The following is a 22,144-nucleotide window of genomic DNA, read 5'->3' as shown; positions in this document are numbered from 1 at the left end:
ACTCTATCAAAAAAAACCTGCTTGTGGACATAATGGCGTTCTAAGTATGCCAAGAATCCACTCCAGTCCTGTGAGTGAAGCGCACTCAAGTTGGCTGCTGCGGCGCTTGATGCAAGAGGACTGCAATGGACAAAATTCCAAATTCATTCTTGTATTTGCACTTTTATTTGGATCCTCTGCGCGTGTACTCCCCTTCATAGTTTCACAGGCATTGGTTTTACATAATCCTGCTAACCTACTAAAAAAAGTTGCAAACAAACGACAAACCATGCCACTTACTTTCACCGTTTGGCGCAGGTAAATAGTGCAGGTTTCAGCATTATTAAAGATGTGGCTTGCGAAGAAACTGTCCACTTCAGTATCTGGTGCCTCAGCTTTGCGCAAGAAGCGAACTGGTCTTTTTCCAGCAACCATCCTGCATATTGTTCAGTCACTACGGAGCTTCAATGTGCCAACCTCCACATTTGGACACTACAAAATTGAAGGTTTGTAGCTTGTTTCCCCAATTAAGTTTGTTGTCCAAGTTGCTCATTTACTGTATATCCACAGCGGCAGCAGGTTCCTCTGGCCTAGTTTGAGGAGCAAAGATTTGCTGATGCCTTGAGAACGGAAGCAGGGTGCATCACGCTTGGCTGCACGGAGATGCCCCAGAGGATCTGAGTAGGTGGGCGCCTGAATGGGGATGGGTGGTGGAAGGAGTTCTTCTGGCGGTTTCTCCTTTGTAGATACGGGCGGCAAGTAGCTTGGCTTGAGGTCACACTTCGCAAGCTTTTTGCGTGGTTGCTTCGGGTCTCCGTTTGTGACTGTCTGTTCTTTGTGCTTTTTGGCCAATTTGTTCTTCTCTGTGACAAGCCGAGGCAGAAGGACGCATGCGCCGTCCCCGTTCTGCACCACATCTTCCCAGATCTCGTCATCAAAGGTTTTTGTTTTTTTTTCTGCAGCCTGGGGCTTCTTGCCGGGGGTCTTTGGACGAGCAACCACTTTATGTTGAATCATGACACGTTTGGGACGAACATCTTTTTCCTCACTCTTGGCTTTTTGCATGGACCTTTGTTGGGACCTCCTGATCCTTTTGTCGTCTCTTTCCTTCTGTTGCCTCTGTTCTTCTTCCTGAACTCTCTTCCGATAGAAATTATTTTGCATTTTCCTCAGTGTATCCTTGGGGATGGTATCAATTTTCCCCATCAGGGCAAAGACTTGTTCCTCCACGTGCTTCATCTTCTTCAAAGGGTTTAAAAAATGACTGGAAGTTGAACAGGAGCGATACACCTTTGTCACCTTTGCAGTCAATGAGTCCATCTCTTTTTCCAGTTCTGCATTACGATTTTCTTTGTAGAGCTTCACCATTTGAGAAATTTTTAAGGATGTTTTTGTCTCTTCATCAATTTTGGCCTTCACGTTACTGATCTCGAGGCGTAGATTCTCAAGTTCCTGCTCATTTTTCTTCTTGGACATTTCAAATTTCTGCTGCTGCCCCAGCAGTGCGTAATTATTCTTGACAGCATAAGGCAGCAGAAACTGATTCTGCTCTTTCAGATTTTCCATCCGATCCAGCACCTGCTGGTGATCTGGTAGGCCGTGGGGAGTCAGTTTGTCTGGGGAGTGCAGTTTGAAAATGTTGCGTTTGTAGCGTTCGTATTTGCTCAGCGTTTCCTCAATCTCAGGTAGTTCCCTCTTCATGGCCCCGATTTGCTCGTTAAGCTTCTCAATTTCAGCCTTTTTTATCTGTTTGTACTTGTTCAGTTTCTCAAAACGAACTGCTTCCTCAGCCAATTTCTTTTCTGCCATCTTCCGGAAGTTTTCATTAATTAATTTCTGTCTCTCAAGGACCAGTTCCAGACCTTTCACCCGTCGTTCCTGGGCTGCTATGGCCTTCATCAACTTCAGATTGTCCAAAGTCTTGAGTGCCAGAGCTTCATCGCGTTGGACTTTCTTTTGTTCAAGGTATCGATCAAAGTTTTCTGGTTCCCCCATTTTTGATTGAAGTTTTTGTTTGTATTTGGAATTAGTCCTGCTCTTCTTTCTCTGGGATTTGTTCTCAATTGTCCCAATTTGATCAACTGAGTTTTCCATCTCATAGGCCCTCTGTTTTATCATTATATTGGTATATTGGACTTAAACTAATATTATTTGTTTGGAATTGCCTGGAACAGAAAATAAGCGCGCGACATCATTGACCACAATGAGCCAATCCTGGCAATAAATGAATACCTCACATCCATATTTTTAAAAAGACGACATCACACAAATACCTGATGATGAAGGCCTTGATGATGACATCACACAAATGAAGATTTTCCCTTGAATTTGCAATTCTGTGTCTCAACTGTGTCTCATTTCGCTCTTGCTCGGGCAAAGAAAAATCACAATCAGAAAGTTATGTTGTTCAGCAACAAAGTTACAAATCAGTGTTGGTGCAACAAGACACAATATAATGTATCTTAAATGTGCTTATTTATGTTTATTATGTCATCATATCTTGCTACCCAATGAAAAGTACAGTATATACAGTTATCCCTTGTTTGTCGCCATTAATTGGTCCACCCGACTGTGATAAATGAACTTCCATGAAGTAGGATTCTTTCTTTATAAATTGAATATTTTTGTAGTTTGAGCATAGAAAACCTGTTTACGACCTTCTAAGTATGTTCTCTTTTTTTTTTACATGGTTAGAGACATCTAGACATGAACTAGCACCCCTATAGTCACCTTTTATATATTGGATAATACGAGTATATAAGCCACTTAAGACATAAATAAGATGATATAAGTATGTATAAGTGATATAAGTGTGTTTCCTAGGGGAACAGAGTGAGTGGCCAACAGGAAGTGACATTGGGGGTTCAGAGTTGAGTTTTAGCCTGCCGTGGGTGCGGCCGCCGCAACATGCTTTTATTAGGGATCTTTATTCGGGATTATTTTGCCTGTTGTGAGATAATTTAAACCTGCAATAAAAGTCTGTTGTCTGGCAATCAAGTCTATCAAGTCTGGTACTTAGTATCTCACCAAACATTACAGTAACAGTACTGACACCTAGTGACCAGTGTCGAATGCTACAGATATTCAACATCTTTCAGTGCATCTTTGAATGCCTCGTATTTGTATTTTAGTTAATTTAGCCATATTTTATGCTTGAGAATGCTTAATTTAGGGAAAAAATACATGACATTTGCTTATATATCAATTTTTGACTAAGAATAGGCTGTATTCAACCACAAAACAGCATGATTTATTATTTAATATATTTTGGAAAAAACATGATTTGTAATTGAAATTTGTAACTGTTTTTCTTTTTGTTCGCAACAAAAAAATTGAATTGTTTTTCAGATACAAACTAGGACAGTGACATGATCAATCAGCAGAGAATAATATTGAAGTTGATTTTTAAAATCTCTAAATTGCACCTCAGTTTTGAAAAAAAGTGTGTCTTAATATTGTGTTTAAATTACACGCCATGGTATATACCGTAATCTTATGATGATGACATGTTGAATGAAGCCAGATTATAATTTCACTGATTGTATTAGTCCAGTTTCATACTTTGCACTTAACACGTTTGTGCCACATGGCAATGTACAGCTTTCCAAACTGTGTCGTTACCAGCCTAATATCATTAGATTTTTATTTGTGATCTTTTTCAGACTAACCTGCCTTCCTTGTTGATTATCATAGAGCATGTTATTTTAGTCGACTATTTTTTTTTTTTTTTTAATGACCATTATGTTGACACAAAATGCACAAAATGGCACATTTTCTATACCATACATTGTATTTTGTTTTATTTTGCACAAACAGATTTTAATTGTGAAATGTGTCCAGTGGCATCACAGTAAAAGTATAATAATGTGTTCATTCATTACACGAGATCTGACCTGACATTAGTTTGAGGGAAGAGTGTTGTAGATTTATAGAATCTTACAGTGGCTTATAAGATTTAATGTTTTAATTACCACTCAGTTGACAAATAATATAGGCTACTAATACTAAAACTACTGATAGGGCCAAATCCTGCTTAGGGCCCCCAAAATGTCCATAACCACCACTGAGTGTCAATCACTGATGATGGAAATGTTTATATTGTGGCAATTTTTTATACTACTGTAATAAAAAGGAAATAACTGCCCACGTTCTGTGCAACAAAGACGATTTTCACTTATCTTGAGTCGTCTTCAATACCGCCAAGCGATGGCAGAAACGTAACGTAATGAATGCATGGCTGCCGTAAAACCGCCATCGAAGAAGAAAAGGGCGGAAGTTAGAAGGAGAGAAAATAATATCAAAAATGTTGAAAGAGTTGGTGAAGGAGCGACTAATGGTGGCAGCTGATGAAATATTCGGGCTGTTTGAAAGAACGATAGCCTCATACGAGGAGGAACTTGAACGAACGATAGCGTCGTACGAGGAGGAACTTGACAGGACAATAGCGTCTTACGAGGAGGAACTTAGCCGAACAAGAGAGGAGAACGAGCGACAACGACAACAACTGGAAGCTTTCTGCAAGACTCAGATAGGGCTACACGTTAAAGGTTTGTTTACATGTTCACTAGCCTTCTACTTTTAACATATCTTCTCAAGGCTGGGTAAAAATATTTGTCCAAATAAACGTGCGTTTGTTTGTCATGCCAAAGCAATAGACCACTACCACTAACTGACATTATTTTGTTAAAAGTTGTTGACCGTCAGCGTTCAAATGTACACCATCCAACAATAACAAGTAAATTGTGATTGTATGTGTTAGCAGAGGTACAGTGGGAATAAAAAGTATGTGGACCCTTTGGGATTTATAACATTTCTGCATCAATTGATCGTTTTCATATTTTTTTATTGAAAATAACTAAGGATGTCCCGATCCGATATTGATATGGGACACAGTCAACAGTAGTGTACCTTTGAATCAGTGGATGTTTCGGCCTTTCAACTAGACACTCTCATCAAAGGCGGCCAACTCCAGGGTGATCAAGCCTGAGCCTGTGTCTCATACCTACTTGTAGTCATGAGTAGAGTAGTGCCTGGAAGGTGGGGGGAGAGATGGAGGGAGCAGTGAGCTAGGCTTCTCAAAACAATATGCGTTCAAAAGAGTAATTCGTTTGCATCATAAAAATGCTTCCTCGAAAAAATCAGACCTCACAAATCGCTCTACGTTATATTTGTCTCCCGCCGTATCCCTGCACACTGTCGCATCTTCTTCCGCATACAAACATGTAAACAAGATTGCCGCGGCGCTCGGTCACGGAGTCTTCATCACATACACAAGGATGGACAGACAACAGTGCGCAGTAGGGATGTCCCGATCCACATTTTGTGGCTTCTGATCCGATCACATTTTTTTTTATAGTCTTGCTGATCCGGTACCGATCTTTTTTTGTTTGTTTGTTTTTTTGAATTATAATAAACTTTTGTTACAAACATGAATTTGTGGGATTACACAGCATGACCAACAATATTGTTTGGCTTTTGTAACAAACCTCTGTGAGTCAGGTCCCTAATCCAATAAAATATCTGATAAAAGATCAAATTGGAAAAAGTGGGCGTGCAAAATACTGTACGTTTAGGGTAGGACTAATCATTTGACATGATTATAGATCAATTTGTGGTGTGATTTAGAATAAGATTTTTCTCTTCGGGCACTATGAAATATGTTTTATTTTTTCCCAAATTCCGTTTTCTCCGTTTAAATTTTTTAGAATTCATTTTTTTACTTTTTCCACTTATTTTACTAGCAGTGTGTGATATTTGGGCTAGTGACACAGATGTCACAGATGTAATTCCAATCGCGTTATTAATGATATTTTAATGACACCCTTATTTGTTTACACAATTAGACAAATGTGACAAAGATCGCTCTTATTTTGAAGGCCGGAATGTGTTTTGTGTGTGTTGAGAATGGCAATTGACGGTTGATAAGCGCTGGGTGCAAGATAAACGTGCCTCTCGTCTGTTTTCACTCAGAACCTGCACGTTGTCAGTGGGAAATGTAAAATGGTCCTTACATTAAAGCAGTAAAACACAACACAGTGAAAATATACTCATACGTACACACGCGCGCACACACAGCTGCACTAGCTAAACTAAGCGAACCCCGCTAGCTTCCATTCACGCTCCGTAACAGAGGAGTTTCCAAGATTTTTTGGTGCGGTTTCGACAAGTTTAGTAGTGTTTGTGCGTTCCCTGTTATCAACCAGTGGTTAGAGCGGCACTTCCGTGCGAGTCCCTACACAATGACGCAGCAGTCCGGGCACAGTGAGAGGGAACTTCTGCTGTGGCTACAGAGCCGAACATCCAACATCCAGTGTGAAACTAAGTTCACCACGGTACACCGCGGACACGTCTACATGGTGGTGTTGCGTTTTCTTCTTGTTGTGGGTGGCGCGAGTTGAATGGCAACCAGGTTTGAGGCGCATTACTGCACCTACAATGTTGTTGAATGTAGCTCAGAGTTACGGACGTGATCTCATGGCGGAAGCCAATATTATCCGATCTTCGCAAATACAGCGGATCGGCAGCCGATCCCGATCCTGAAGTTCATATTGGGACATCCCTAGTGCGCAGGGATAGGGCGGGAGGCAAATACCACGGCAAGCAATTTGTGAGGTCAGATTTTTTGGGGGGGAGGCATTTTTGTGATGGAAATGTATTACTCCTTATAACATATTATTTTGAGAAGCCAAACTATTTAATTAAGTGGCCCCAGCATCTAAGCCGAACTACATTCCTTGTCACGGAAATCCAACCAGAACTGGACTCACGGGACCAAGTGGGGGGGTAAGTCACTTTTGATGGAGTGCACTGCTGATGGGGATTTCTTCGGGTATTCCGGTTTCCTCCTACATTCCAAAAACATGCATGTTAGGTTAATAGGCGAGAGTGAATGGGTATTTGTGTATATGTGAGGATAGTGAGAGTGAGGATAAGCGCCATCGAAGATGGATGGATGGACGTTTAATTTTTAGTGTAATTAACAGATGGGCATCATGTCAAGCCATACCTCTTTTATGACGGCAGGTGCAAGCATCGTGTCGTGTCCCACACAGTCACACAAATCCTGACGCTTTTTTATAACTTTATTCTGACATGAACATATCAACAGCAGTGCAATTCCAACACCATATACACTCCTGATCAAAATCTTAAGACCAGGGGAAAAATTGCTAGAATTTGCATTTTGCACATTTGGATCTTAATGAGGTTTTAAGTAGAGCTACAATATGCAAAAACAAGGAGGGGGAGTGAGACAAAAAACATTTGGAACTTGTAATTTAAACAAAAAAAACAAAAAAACTGAAATAGGCTGTTTATCACCTGATCAAAAGTTTAAAACCACAGTCTATAAAAACCGAAATCTGCTCAAAATTTTCATTTTCTGTCAGGCATTCACACTGCCATGCCCTCCTGATGGCTAAAGCTAAGAAGCTTTCTCTTTTTGAACGTGGCCGGATTGTGGAGCCGCATAACCAAGGCCTCTCCCAGCGTGCCATTGCTGCTGAGGTTGGGAGCAGTAAGACAGTCATTCTACATTTTTTGAAAGATCCTGAACATTATGGAACAAAAAAGTCAAGTGGTAGACCCAAAAAAATCACACCTGCGCTGAGCCGGAGGATCCAATTGGTTGTCCATCAAGACACAGGGCGGTATTTGACCCACATGAAGGCCCTTACTGGTGCCGACTGCAGCGCAATAACCATCAGACGACATCTGCAGGAAAAGGTTTTAAAAAACAAAAAAACAATTCAAAGACCTCGTCTCCTTCAACGCCACAAAACTGCCTGTTTAGACTTTGCCAGGGAGCATCAAACATGGGACATTGAAAGGTGGAAAAAAGTTTTATTCTCTGAGAAAAAATGTAACCTTGACGTCCAGATGGCTTCCAACGTTACTGGCATGACAAGGAGATCCCACCTGAGATGTTTTCTACCCGGCACAGTGGAGGGGGGTCCATCAAGGTCTGGGGTGCTTTTTCATTCAGGGAAACACTGGAGCTTCAGGTGGTGCAGGGTCGTCAAACGGTGGTTGCTTACGTGCAGATGTTGCAGCGAGCATCCCTCATGACTGAGGGCCCTCGTCTGTGTGGTAACAGCTGGGTTTTTCAACAGGACAATGCTGCAGTTCACAATGCTGGCTTGACCAAGGACTTCTTCAGCGAGAATAACATCACTCTTTTGGACCATCCTGCATGTTCCCCTCATTTAAATCCCATAGAGAACATTTGGGGATGGATGGCAAGGGAAGTTTATAAAAATGGCCATTAGTTCCAGACAGTTGATGCCCTTGGTGAAGCCATCTTCACCACTTGGAGCAATGTTCCCACTAGCCTCCTGGAAACACTCCCATCAAGCATGCCCAAAGCAATTTTTGAAGTGATTAACAAGAACGGTGGAGCTACTCATTACTGAGTCCTACTGAGAACAGTTTTTGTTCTGGTTTGGAGAGTTTTTTGTTATTTTTTGAGCGATGGTCTTAAACTTTTGATCAGCTGATAAACAGCCTATTTCAGTTTAATTGTTGTTTTCAATAAATTACTTTTTCAAAATGCTTTTTGTCTCACTCCCCCTTCTTGTTTTTTCATATTGTAGCTCTACTTAAAACCTCATTAAGATCCAAATGTGCAAAATGCAAATTCTAGCAATTTTCCAGCTGTTAAGATTTTGATCAGGTCTGTATTTATCTCCAACTCACAAAACACGTCTCTAGTCCTCCTCAGAAGACACTTCCTCATTGTCAGATGCATTCATGGACACTCTGAAAATCACAATAATGTTTTAATTATGCGCATATGTGTGGTTTAAATAAACAGAAAGACAAACAATAAGTGGATATTCTCACCACTCACTAACCTAACTCTTACTGCGGAAGTACAATTTGATGCATTTATGTGCGCTCGGAAATCCCATAAAATACATCTACACTCAAAACGTGAATTCAGCTTAAATTACTTGGTGTCTTTGAAAGCAACTCTTCATGGCTCATAATAACACGGTTAAAGTGTGATTCAAATGTTGTGCTACGATTAAAGAGACTAGTGTTAAGCAAATAGATTTTCAGACGTGTGCTATCTTTTAGCTTGAGTTTAATTTTCAGTTAATTTGGAGCTGTTAATACTAACAAATTAGGGACGTCCCGATGCGATCTTCAGGAAAAACCTTGGAAACTCCTCTGTTACGGAGCGTGAATGGAAGCTAGCGGGGTTCACTTAGTTTAGCTAGTTCAGCTGTGTGTGTGCGTGACTTCACCGTGTTGTTTTCCTGCTTTAATGTGAGGACCATTTTACAACGCCCACTGGTTCTGAGTGAAAAAAGAGAGGCACGTTTATTCTTGCACCCAGTGTCAATTGCCATTCTCAACACACACAACACATTCCGGCCTTCAAAATAAGAGTGCTGTTTGTCTAATTGTATAAAAAAATAATAAGGGTGTCATTAAAATAGCTTACATTAATAATGCCATTGCCTTAACCACAAGCACGGACATTACAGTTTATTGAAGATTTTGAGGCTGACATGAGAAAAGTTAGCGAAGCTACATCCATTTCTCAATTACTGGACAAAATGGGTCAGTGGATGTATTGCATCAATAAATGTAAGGGTTTTTGCATTTTATTCACAAATCCAAATAGCAGACATTCTATGCTTGTAAAATAAGTGGAAAAGGTAAAAAAAAAACTGAATTCTAAAAATTAAAACAGAAAAAAAGGAATTTGGGAAAAAAATAAAACAAATTTCAAGGGGCCCGAAGAGAGTTTGTTTAAAAAAAAAAAAAGTCACATATTCTAAATCACACCACAAATTGATCTATAACCACGTCAAAAGATTAGTCTTACCCTAAAAGTATTTTTGCACAACCATTTTTTCCAATTTGATCTTTTATTGGATGGACTTTTATTGGATTAGGGACCTGACGCACAGAGGTTTGTTACAAAAGCCAAACAGTATTGTTGGTCATGCTGTGTAATAAAAAATTAAATTCAGCAATACTTTGGTTGCATTACTTTTAATGCTTTGAAGAGCTATTTTCATAACCATATTCAAGTCCACAAATTCATGTTTGTAACAAAAGCTTATTATTATTGAAAAAAGAAACAAACAAAAGAAAAACGGTCGGTACCGGATTGGATCGGATCGGCAAGACTAAAATAAATCGGATCGGAAGCCAAAAATGTGAATCGGGATATCCCTAATACAAATGTATATGTAATTGTGTCCTGTCATTTGTCTTTTTGATCATTTAATTTTTGTTCATAAAATACAGTAAAAATTGGCATATTTCACACATAGTTGCAAATGTGATTAATCATGATTAATTAAGTGGAAAAGTGAGGACAAGTGGTTAGATTTTTCAAAAATTATAATTTGACCGTAATAATAAAAGGTGATTTATTTATTTATTTGTGCGAGTGTGGGGGAAAATGATCTCAATTCTAAGCAAGAAAATCATTATTCACGTTTTTTTTGCAGAATCATGTGGCCCTAGTCAAGAGGAACATCCCCCTGATCCGCAGGGGGTGAGCTCCACTTTGGAGCAGGAGGATCCGCAGCCCCCCCACATTAAAGAGGAAGAAGAGGAACTCTGGACCACTCAGGAGGAAGAGTGTCTTCTCGGGCTGGAGAAGGCCGATCTCAGCAAGTTGCCACCGACTGGGGTCTCTGTGAAGACGGAGGACCATGAGGACGAACCACAAGCAGACAGCCTCTTTGCTCCGCTATCAAATAGTGACGGCACGTCACACTCTGATGAGGCTGAAGACAGAGAGCACACCCAAGAACCTTTGAGCAGTGATGCAGACTGTGAAGGTGATGCGAGGACTCATACTGACAACAAACGCTCTGCACGCTCTAAAAAGAAGACAGCTAAAAAATGGTTGACATGCTCAATTTGTGCTAAATGCTTTCCTTATGAGAGCCATTTGACTCTACACATGCGGACACACACTCGAGAAAAACCCTTTAGTTGCTCAGTTTGTGGTAAGGGATTCTCTCAAAAGGGAAATATGGTATCGCACATGACAACGCATACAGAAGAAAAACCTTTTAGTTGCTCAGTTTGTGGTGAAAAATTCTCTAGAAAGTCCTATTTGGTGTTGCACACGAGAACACACACAGGAGAAAAACCTTTTAGTTGTTCAGTTTGTGGTCAAAGATTATCACGAAAGTCAAATATTATGTCACACATGAGAACACATACAGGAGAAAAACCATTTAGTTGTTCAGTTTGTGAGAGAAGATTCTCTCATAAGATCTCTGTGGTAAAACACATGAGAACACACAAGGGAAAAAGCCTTTGATTGCTCCGTTTGTGGTGAAAGTTATTTTTATATGACAAGTTTGACAACACACACGGCGTATAAGTATTTTTCTCGCCATTTTGTGCAAAATATGGTCAAATCATAGAAGTGCAACATGAGACAGCTGACTTCGGGCAAGAGGCAGGGTACACCCTGGACTGGTCACCAGCAGGGCACATATAGACAATCATTCACACTCACACTCATACCTATGGACAATTTAGAGTCACCAATTAGTCTTACTTTTACACAATACATAATAAATAAGATAAATTAGATCACTATAATCTACATTTATGGTGTAGAAATAAGAGTACCTGGTCTTTGATGCTCTATGTTGGACTTCCTCTCAGCCGTCAGAATCAGGAAAGTCAAAGAATAAATGACATCTGTCTCATGCCAATGTAACCCAGTGTTTCAGGATGCTAGCTGATGTGGAAGTTTGGTGTAAATAAAGGACGTGATCTACAGTTTATTATTTGCACAGTACGTCTCTGTTAGCAACAGTCAAGGGACCTTCTGAACTCGCGCAACACGCTTTCGGCCTTCAAAATAAGAGCACTTTGGGCTATATCCTGTTTACCTGTGTTAACGAAATAAGGATGTCATAAAAAAAATAGCTTACACCAACATTCAGGCAGCAAATAAAGTATAACACTTTTCAAAAGTAAACATCTTTTGTGAAAGTGTACTCCTGAAAAAAGAAACTTCATAACAACATTTATATTCAAATTGAATGGTTTGATATTTATATACTGGTTGAAAAGAGCCCTGTAAGAAGTTCATAGTAAAGTTGATGGAAGTTTAAATTGTTAAAGTTAATATTATTCAACAATTCATGGAGAAGTTCAAACATTTCATCCAAAAAGAACTTCGATCAGCGCCGTCATTTAAATCAGGCAAACTTCTATGACCCTGCCTTTTAAAAGCATCGGAATCGAGAATCATTAGGAACCGGAGTCGGAAGTGGAACCGGAATCGTTAAAATTTAAACGATGGCCAACTCGTGGGCTAAGAGAGTGAATCCTCTGTTTTGTCGGGTCTGATTCAGCTCGGACAGGAAGAGGAAAGGAGAGGACTTGAGGCACGGACCACATCTGTTGCTTTTCCCACATTTACACAAATGCAGTAACAGTTGCACAACTAGTGCGATGTTACCTGGTTTCCTTTTTTTAAATTTAGCTAGCTGTAACAAGTGTCAGTAAGTGAACGAGTACCCGTGAGGCCCGATTCAGGAAAATTCACAAGTTTTGAATGATTTCTTCATGACTCACACATCTGTAGTCACGGCAGCGAGTCGACCAGAGACCAGAACACATGTGGAGTCTATAAAACAGTTGACTGGGAGTCATGTTAATGGAAATGTAGGGTGCAGCCACGTGACATCGTCGTACATCAATGAGAGGACTATGCAAAATACACGTGGTAAATAAACGTATGTGTGTACATTTTCATCTATCCCTGAATGAGCAGTGTGGACGTCTTGATGCGCTACGAACCTGTGACAAGCTTGTGATGTCACCGAAGACTTTATGATGCACAAAGACAGTTAAATAACTGCTTTTGGTGCATGTGGTTGTTGTACCAAAAGGTTTTTTTTTTTTTTGCAAGGAACAAGCAGCATGGAAAATTCAAATGCTTCCAGCTTAGACACCTACGTCATGTCTTACATTGACAAGCTTGTGACCGATGTCACCAAAGACCTCAATGCCAACAAAGTTCGCCTCCTGTCTTGTCGCCCGGAGGAAAGAGCCCACATCAAATGCAAAATCAAAAGCCAGTTTGCTGTCCTGGAATATCTTCAGGGGAACCGAACGAAAAACAGCAAAATTCAGCTGTGGATTGAGATTCACACGCTGAAGACGAAGATAAAGATGTCTGAAAACCAAGAGAAGCACAATGCTGACAAGTTGTGTGCCAACTGGAAGGTAATTGATGACCTGAGGATGCAGCTTCGCCAGAGTCAGAGGAAAGAGAGAGAAAACGCAGCGGTCACAGAGAGGACCATTCAGGAGCTCAGCTGCCAGCTGAGAGAGCAACTTCTGAACGTTCAGCAGATGAAGGAGCAGCTTGTCAAATATGTCTCCATCATTCCTTCCATCCAGCACCAGGATGAGAACATGACTGCAACAGAGATGGAGGACAAGCTCCAAGCTGTGAAAGCAGCTTTACTCAGGATGCAGGATGCACACGTGGCCAAAAAAAGCGTTCCTTTCAAGACAGACAGTGACCCGACACTCAAGCAAAGCCTGTCAGAACCAGATGGACACCAAAGTATTCAGGAACCTGCTTCAGAGGTCTGCCAGAAAGGGGCCAGTTCAGCACAAGGGACCAGCAAGAAGAAGAACTGGTGTCATCAGCTCTTCCCTTGCTTTGCTCGACTTTATATGAACAGGAATTAGCCTTGTAAATACAGTCAAACTTGTCTATAGCGGCCACTAGAGGGAGTCTGCAAAAGTGACCGCTATAGACAGGTGGCCTCTATAGACAGGTTGGCGTCCAGTTTGAATGTTGACCAGTAGAGGGAAAAAAAGAAGAAAAAAAAAGGGAAAAAATAATAATAATGTTGACCAGTAGAGGGCACTGCGGACTGCGGCTAAAAGTTGTACAGCACTACTAGGCTTGTTATTATCATGGTTCATGGTTTTAATCCTGAACATGCATGAGTCAAACAGTAGCACATCACATAGTACAATTCACAATTTTGCATGTCCAAAAAGGAGTAGGAAGAAGCAAAGCTTATTTAATCCTACCCCTCATCAGTTTCACATCAGTTGCAATACATTTATTCACCTCTTGTTCTTCCAAGTGTACTTTGTAGGTCTACATGACAATGTAGTGCAATCATAGCCAAGGTTTTTACTTACTAAAAGGAAGCTAGAGGCTTAATAATAACTGATAGAATATGCGTCCCGAGCAGGAGAGCTAAGCAGGGGAGCTAAGCTCAGTGCTAGCTGTGAGTTTCGAGAGAGTTGGGAAGTGTGTTTATGTTAGCGTGGATGTAAAGTCCTGCATTACAATATTGACACATTGTCAGACACCAGGAAATAAACGGTGTCATTTCTTACAGGCATTGGCTGGACAGCTATGTAGTGGGGCTTGTTTAACCTTTGCCTTGTGGGCAAGCAGGAAGGAGAGACGATGCTGAGAGATGTGTGTGTGTTCTGAGCTGCTGTCTGGTGGCCGCGTTCAATAAATAAAGTTGGCAGAAGCAACAGGAGAAGTTTCCTTCTTTGCTTCGGAGCTGAATAACACTGACAAGTTAACAGACTAGTAGCGAACGGAAAAGAAGACGGCTTTTTTTGTGTCGAATACAGAAGATGAGGACTCAGTTTTCCCGCTGCCGCATGCATGCTGGCGTATGTTTTTTTTTTATTGTAGCGTCGCTGGGAGCACGTCCTGTTCCCAGCCTACTTTGCGGTAATGTTTTGGTGCAAATGCTCTTAAAGTTACATGTTTGACCAGGAAATAGCAAGCTCAAAAGAAGACGGCTTTTTTATGTGGAACAACTGACAGTTTGTGTGGATCTTGTAAATGATTGTGACTGAGCTCGGACTCAGTAATTAAAGTCTCCACACGACGCCTTCATTGATTGAAAAACAAAACTTTTTCGTGCATGAAGCTTCTACTTGAGTCGGTAATTTGGCCGCTATATGCGGTTAGATATTGACCAAGGGAGACAAAATGGGTGGCCGCTGGCTGTGTTAGACAGGTGACTGCTATACATAGGGTCTATAACATGTAAATTTGCTGTGGGGGATTTTTCAGTGGCTGCTATAGGCAGGTGGCCGTTCTATAAAGGTGGCCGCTAAGACAGGTTTGACTGTATTCAGATTCTAGGATATAATCTATTGGACTATGAATTAGTCTTGCAAACTACAGTGCCTTTATATTTGTATTCATTAAATATGTTTTAAAATGAAAACTATATAGATGTATGGTTTTATACTTTGGTATTTGTAAATTTAAAAAATTGGACAAATACCTATAATGGCCATTCTCCGCTTATCCGGGTCCGGGTCGCGGGGTTAGCAGTCTCAGTAGGGAAACCCAGACTACCCAGTCTCCAGGCGCCTCTTCCAGTTCCACCGGGTGGACACCAAGGGCGTTCCCAGGCCAGCTGTGAGACATAATCCCTCCAGTCCAGCGTGTCGTAGTTTGCCCCGGGGCCTCCTACCGGCTGGGCATGCTCCTCCCTCGGGAGGCCTCCATGAGGCTCGTCTTGATGTGAAGAAGCAGCGGCTCTACTCTGAGCCCCTCCCAGATGACCGGCTCCTCACCTTATCTCTTAGAGTGAGTCCAGCTACCTATAAGGAAACTCATTTCAGCTGCGATCTCATTCTTTTGGTCAGCTCAGTAGTACCCTTGCAAGGGTGTAGAGCTGGTCCAATGTTGCCACCCGGACCAAAACCACTTTGCACTTCCTGTAGCCGAGGTTCCACTCACGGCCGTACCCTTCTCTCCAACACTCTGTAATAGACTTTTGCAGGGAAGCTGAGGAGCGTCATTCCTCCTATAGTTGGACCACACCATCTGGTCACCCTTCTTGAAAAAGTTGTTTTCTAACCATGCATGTTAAAATAAAGTAACGCTTGTTCTGTTTCAGTTTATGAAGAAAATATCACATTTTGGTATATTTCATGGAAGCAGGGTACTGTTGTACTGTAACATTTACATTCAAAATGCTCTCTTTCCTTTTTTGGGGGATAAATGCTTGATTTGCACTCATCACTTACACTGAGCCTACGTATGAGTAAATATGAGTTTTAAGTCAAAGGTTTAAAAATAAAAATAATAACATTTATATGCGTCTGTGTAGGCTCTCAGTCGTACAGGAGTTGTCCATCGAGGAAAAGGCTTCTTGAGACGTCATCTGTACTTCTGTGTAGAAGGTGTCGGACGTTAGGACAGCTACACTACATAGCTGTCGGGCGGAATTGGTCACACCAATTCCGCCCACTCTTACTGTATTTAAGGCCTAAGCTACCAGCACTTATTAGTTTGCTGACGAAGCTCTTCGGATGAGGAGCGAAACGTCCGACACCTTCTACACAGAAGTACAGATGACGTCTCAAGAAGCCTTTTCCTCGATGGACAACTCCTGTACGACTGAGAGCCTACACAGACGCATTGCGACCAACTTTGGGAGAGACATCCTTCTGCTGGTACGTAGCTTAGAAAAGGCCACTCTTAAATTAGCACTTCCCTTTTATCGTAGGTGTGAATAACAGGATAGGATTATACCACTGCTCCGCCCAGGCTTAGTGTAACAAACCAATAGGAGGAGGGTGTTGGCACACCAATTCCGCCCACTCTTACTGTATTTAAGGCCTAAGCTACCAGCACTTATTAGTTTGCTGACGAAGCTCTCCGGATGAGGAGCGAAACGTCCGACACCTTCTACACAGAAGTACAGATGACGTCTCAAGAAGCCTTTTCCTCAACATTTATATGATTAATAACGGACAAAAAATAAGAAACAACATCCGACTCCAGCTCCACAACACCGGAAAAGACAGAAAACCACACAAAACCAAAAAGTGAAGACACAAATACACCATAAGAAAATAGAAACAAAAGCAATAACAAATAACAATAACAATGATAATAATGCATAAGGGTTCCCTCAGCTGCCTGGCACTTTATGCATAACTTTGTATCTACTGTGCCCATTTTAAACAACTGAGAAAAATTGACACAGCCTACTTTTAACGCATCTAAAGGGCTGCTTGGCATTTTTGCAAATATCATTTCATGATATATTATTTTCTAAAATATCTAAATCAGTAATCCATTTCTTAATTCTGTACAGGAGGTAGACACCTGTAGACTACTGGGTTAGGTGAACACAGCGGCAGAAACAGCAGACAGATGTTTGAGACAGCAAGGAGGCAGGATGGATAACATGGATGCAGAAATAGCTGTCATGTTCATCAAGAACTGTCCTGATCCTAGCCTAGCTTGTGTGTTTAAGTGCAAACCCATTGCCAAGTGGTCACTCACAGAGGTGCAGGAGGTCATTGATGAGCACCAGAGAGAACAGCAAATGAAGAAAACAAACACAAGCACAGCCAGAGTAAATGTCCTTCAAGTAGCTACAGCTGTAACGTCTGCTAACCCTACTGAGCACGAAACCATGCTTGTGTTAACGCAGCCAAGCTTGCTCTAACTAATCCACCCAAGCTAAGTGCAGAATCTCCTTCAGATCCAAGCGCCCTGGAACATGTGCAGAACATGCCCAAAAGAGTCTGAGAACAGAACAACATGTCCACTCACACTACTTGTTCCCAACCTTCTCCTCCAGTTCGCTTCGGTCGGTGTCAAATCTGTGGCAGGGAGACTCACTCCACACGAGCACACTGTATGAGAGAGAGAAGGTGTTTAGGCTGTTTCAGCTTTAAGCTTTGAGCTTTAAGTCTCGTCTTAAAACCCACTTTTATTCTCTGGCTTTTAACTCGGCGTGAGTCGTGTGGTCCTCTGTGTCTTTTATTATTTTTTAAGTTTTTATTGGTTCTATTTATTTTAGTTTTTTAAATTAAATTTACTTATTTTTTACCTACTTCTTGGCCTTTTGGCTTTTATTGTTTCGATTTCTTGTTTTTAATATTTTATTGTAGTACGTTTCTTTGTTTCTATTTGATCTTTTAGTTTTTATTGTCATAATTTTTACTTATTATTTACATTTACATTCCTTTATTTACTTATTATTTATGGTTTTGCTAGTCTGTGCAGCACTTTGGAAACAGTGTTTATAAAATGTGCTATATAAATAAAGTGGATTGGATTGGATTGGATTTCAAAGCAGGTCACCAACAAAGAAACTGCACCGCTGCAAGACAGCCGCCCACCTGTCCATGGAAACCAGGCCACTCACACCCTGGAGGGGACAGTGTGAGTGACAGTGATGAAACCCTCACGCTCAATGATGACATACAGTCAGTGTACATGGAGAGTTTAAAGCGCGTTGCCCCCGGTGTTACTGCACTCTTTCAGAACAAAACTACCCTTGATAAAGCTGACCCGCCTGTTTTATGTAAACACACAAATGGGCTGTAAGGTGCCATAAGAAGCTCTATTAGGTACTGGCTCCATGGCCTGCACCATTAGTGAAGAAGCTGCACAAGTGCTCAAAGATGCTGGTTTAGCATTAGAGTCAAGCCATGCCCACAATGACATCATGCTAGGAGGTGGAGTTCAAGTCAAACCCAAAAACATCCGTGATCTAAAAAGGGAAGTGTATGGATGCACATCCATTGCGCCCATTCTCGTAGTTTCTGGGCAGAAAGATCAGCTCATTCTCGGCACAAATGTCATCAAGCTCCTACTAAGACAGTTTAAACAATCGCCCCACAACATGTGGCAAGTCCCGAGCAAGCCCGAGCCCACAAGTGCAACTGAAATAATGCAGTTCCTGAACATGTTAGCAGGCATTAACAGATGGAATGGTGACACCATGCCCGACTTAATTGGGACAGCGAAACTTGTGAAATGAGAAACTCTCCCCCCAAAGCAAGAAACACCTCGTTTGGGCTTGTAGCGACAGTTACATCTCGTCCTAGTCGCTTCTGGGTGCGGGGAATTCAGGTAATAACGCGCTCCATTAATGCAATGTCCAGACGGATGCTTAAATTGGGATTAATATTGGGTTTATTGTACAAAAAGAATAAAACGATGAATTACACGTCCAAGATGCTAAATGTTATGGCTGGTTGAATATATGGAGGGTGTAAAAGTGGTGCAATGATGTACGTGTGAGCGGTAAAAACCCTGTGACCTCCTGTCACGTCCGCACCTATATATGCAACACCTCCATACCGCCACCAGTGGTCAACCAATTATAACACTCCGCAATTACCCTAACACAAACCAGGGGAACTAAACCCAGAAGCAACATAAATGGCTCCTACAGGGCTAAATTGTCCTCAGTTTCACCTCTTTCAGAAGGGAGTGCCATCGTAATTGAACCAGTAAAGACACATATTCACCAGACAAACATCGTCTGCAGGTCTGTTGCTACCATGAATGGTGAGAGGTGTGGCCCAGTCCGGGTTTTGAACACTGCTGATAAGCCGACAGCATTCTTTACAGAGTGTGCAAAGACCCATTGACTAGGAGAAAACGGTATCAGTACGTGGTACCCTCCTCCTTGGTCAGTCAAGTCCTGCAGGGTGTCCACGATTCCGCTGGACACCAGAGTCAGAGTCGAACCTTGTACCGGGCAAGACAGCGGTTCTTCTGGGCTAGCATGGAGCGTGACATCAGAGATTATGTCAAATGTTGCAAACGGTTCAACAGGACCTTAGGGAACATGATTAGATCCCTACCCCCCAGAGAGAAGCAAAGATGGCCTCAGATGTTGCAGACATTGACTTTTGCTTACAACTGTACAGCCCACGAGTCAACTGGGTATGGACCCTTTTACTTAATGTATGGACGTATTCCTAAGTTACCTCTGGACATCATGTTCCACACTCTGGAAAAGGATAATGACATCGTAGACTATGGCCGCTACATCAAGCGCATGAGAGACGACCTTAAGGAGGCTAACAACCTGGCTCAAGTCAATGCTGAGTCCAGCCAAAGACGTCAGGCAGATCTGTACAACAGACCAACAAAGGGTGTAGACATTGAGCCACGGCCGTAGGAACTAGCTGACAGGTGGGAGTCCACCCTTTACACAAAAGGTTGTTCACAGAAACCTGATCTTGCAGGCCAACTTCTTGCCAATTGAGGTTGAGCACAACAGTGTGTCCTCCTTTGCTAGTAGTTCTGAGCAGAGTCGTGAACATCAAACGATCGGTGGAAGTGACCTCATTTCTGTATCTAAGATAGATCGATCAGGACGCACTGCCAGCTGGGTAGCAGAGACCATCCCCCCAGTAGATACCGCTGCAATGGAGAGCACAGCTGCCACTCTCCCTCAAATGCCTATTGAGACCTCAGAACCAGCACCCCTGAGCCCACAGTCTGACATTGTTGGTGTTCGTGTGAGAGCGTCGAGCCAGACAATCCAGTGAGCCACATTAGGACGAGCGGATTGTGAGGCCTGTTAACAGACTGATCCAGAACATGACACAAAGACACACAAAGTCAGGCTGCCGAGTCAGTGAGTTTGCCAGAACTTTATTTGTACAGGCTGCTCTTGACCTCTAGCCAGTCAGTGTACTTCTAGTACAGCTTTTGCTTTTGCTCAACCTTTAGTATTGGTTAGGTCGTCATTGTTGTAAGATTGTGTATATGGCACTTTCTTTAGCAAAGTGGGAATTTGAAGTCTGGCCAACTTCGGCTTTTGCTGCGGTTGCTGTTGCAAGGGGGACTCTTTATAGCGACGCACACAGGGAGAAACACGTGTCTGCTGCCATAACGTGGACGTTTGAGCAGCTGAGGTCAGGGAATGCTGCTGTGTGTGCCTGCTAATAGTGTACCCTCCTTGCTATTGTTCCACAGATCCTGACTTGGTGTGTGTTCTTCAACCCGGATGCCATTACAAGTCTGCTACATTTATTCATTGTGTTTGCAGTATATTTTTTCATTTGTTTATAGCTTCAAATCACTGTAGTCTGTGCGTCATGCCCCTTGAAGTGTCAGCACCATCTCTGGTACCACTGTCAGGTGACTGACCCAAAACCTAATTTGGAAATGTTCACATTATTTTGCTTATCAATAAAGTACGTGTAAAGTTTATTGTATTAAGTATTTTAAGTGCGGCTGAAGTCATGATACCGTTACGTACTACAGTGGAACCCGCTTAAGTCAACCAACTCATCAAGTCCCAGTCCACCGTGTTCTTACGACTAAGAAGTGACCGCTTGAAGGTGCTGTCAGTCTTGGTTGTGCGGCTGCCCCGAGGGCGCTCGTGTTTCAACATACTGCAAGCATTAAATCCCATGGCGCGAATGACAGCAATTTGACAAAGTTTAGCTGTTTTTTCAACCCCCATTTGTAACCCCTATTGTATATGTTAGCTGGTGGTGGTCTTCTTTTTTGGTTGAAAAAAACTGAAGCCGAAGCCGAAGACACTCAGTACCTTTACGTCGACATAGTTGTAATTTGCCACTGCTTTTGAGAATTTGAGACCCAAAGAGATCGTTTCTTTGAAAAATGTATGTCAACACGTGTTGTATTATTAACTTCATCGTTAACAGCGTGAAACAACGCGACTGTCAAGTTACACACCATTAAAATGTGCAGACAGTGACTTCCTGTTCAGTGCAAAGTACAAAAGCTTTATTGTCATTGTGGTCAAGACCTGCAACAAAATCAAATAAGAGTATAAAATATGTGCACAAATAGTGCATATCGGGCTGGGAGTGAGGTCCTGCCCCAGGTGGAGGAGTTGAAGTATCTCAGGGTCTTGTTCACGAGTGGGGGAAGGCTGAAGCATGAGATCGACAGACGGATCGGCGGAGCGTCTGCAGTAATGCGGACGCTGTCACGGACTGTCGTGGTGAAGAGAGAGCTGAGGCGGAAGGCAAAGCTCCCAATTTACCAGTCAGCCTGTGTTCCTACACTCACCTATGGCTGTGAGCTTTGGGTCGTGACCCAAAGAGCAAGATCGCAGATGTGTTTTTGTTATGCTTGTTTGATAGTTAAGGCAATGACAGTATATTTATACAACATGCTAGTATAGCAGAATAAACATATACTGTATATACTGTAATATGTACACACATGCGTGTCTGTGATGTGTTTCAAGATATGCTATACCTACATTTGATTTTTGCAGGTGTACTTTGTATAACCAAATTGTTTCCCCTCTTTGTTTTTTCCTCATCCAATTTCCAATACTTTATTACTAAATTATTATTATTATATTTTTTATAGGTATTTAGGTATTTTTTTTATTTTTACTAAAACCGAACTGACTAA

The 22,144-nt window shown here is 41.8% G+C and overlaps 1 protein-coding gene across 1 annotated transcript; it reads left to right on the top strand.

The window, feature by feature from the left end:
- The first annotated feature begins 4,253 nt into the window (after positions 1 to 4,253).
- Positions 4,254 to 16,007, top strand: LOC129194033 (zinc finger protein 774-like). The gene is made up of 2 exons (XM_054798931.1): positions 4,254 to 4,526; positions 10,449 to 16,007. The coding sequence occupies exons 1-2, from the start codon at positions 4,283 to 4,285 to the stop codon at positions 11,273 to 11,275; spliced, it is 1,071 nt and encodes a 356-aa protein (XP_054654906.1). The 5' UTR covers positions 4,254 to 4,282; the 3' UTR covers positions 11,276 to 16,007.
- The last annotated feature ends 6,137 nt before the right edge of the window (positions 16,008 to 22,144 follow it).

Source organism: Dunckerocampus dactyliophorus, chromosome 1 (genome assembly GCF_027744805.1).
Source record: "Dunckerocampus dactyliophorus isolate RoL2022-P2 chromosome 1, RoL_Ddac_1.1, whole genome shotgun sequence".
Taxonomy (NCBI): Eukaryota; Metazoa; Chordata; class Actinopteri; order Syngnathiformes; family Syngnathidae; genus Dunckerocampus; species Dunckerocampus dactyliophorus.
The sequence above is the reverse complement of the archived record's forward strand: the minus strand, read 5'-3'. Positions and strand labels throughout refer to the sequence as shown.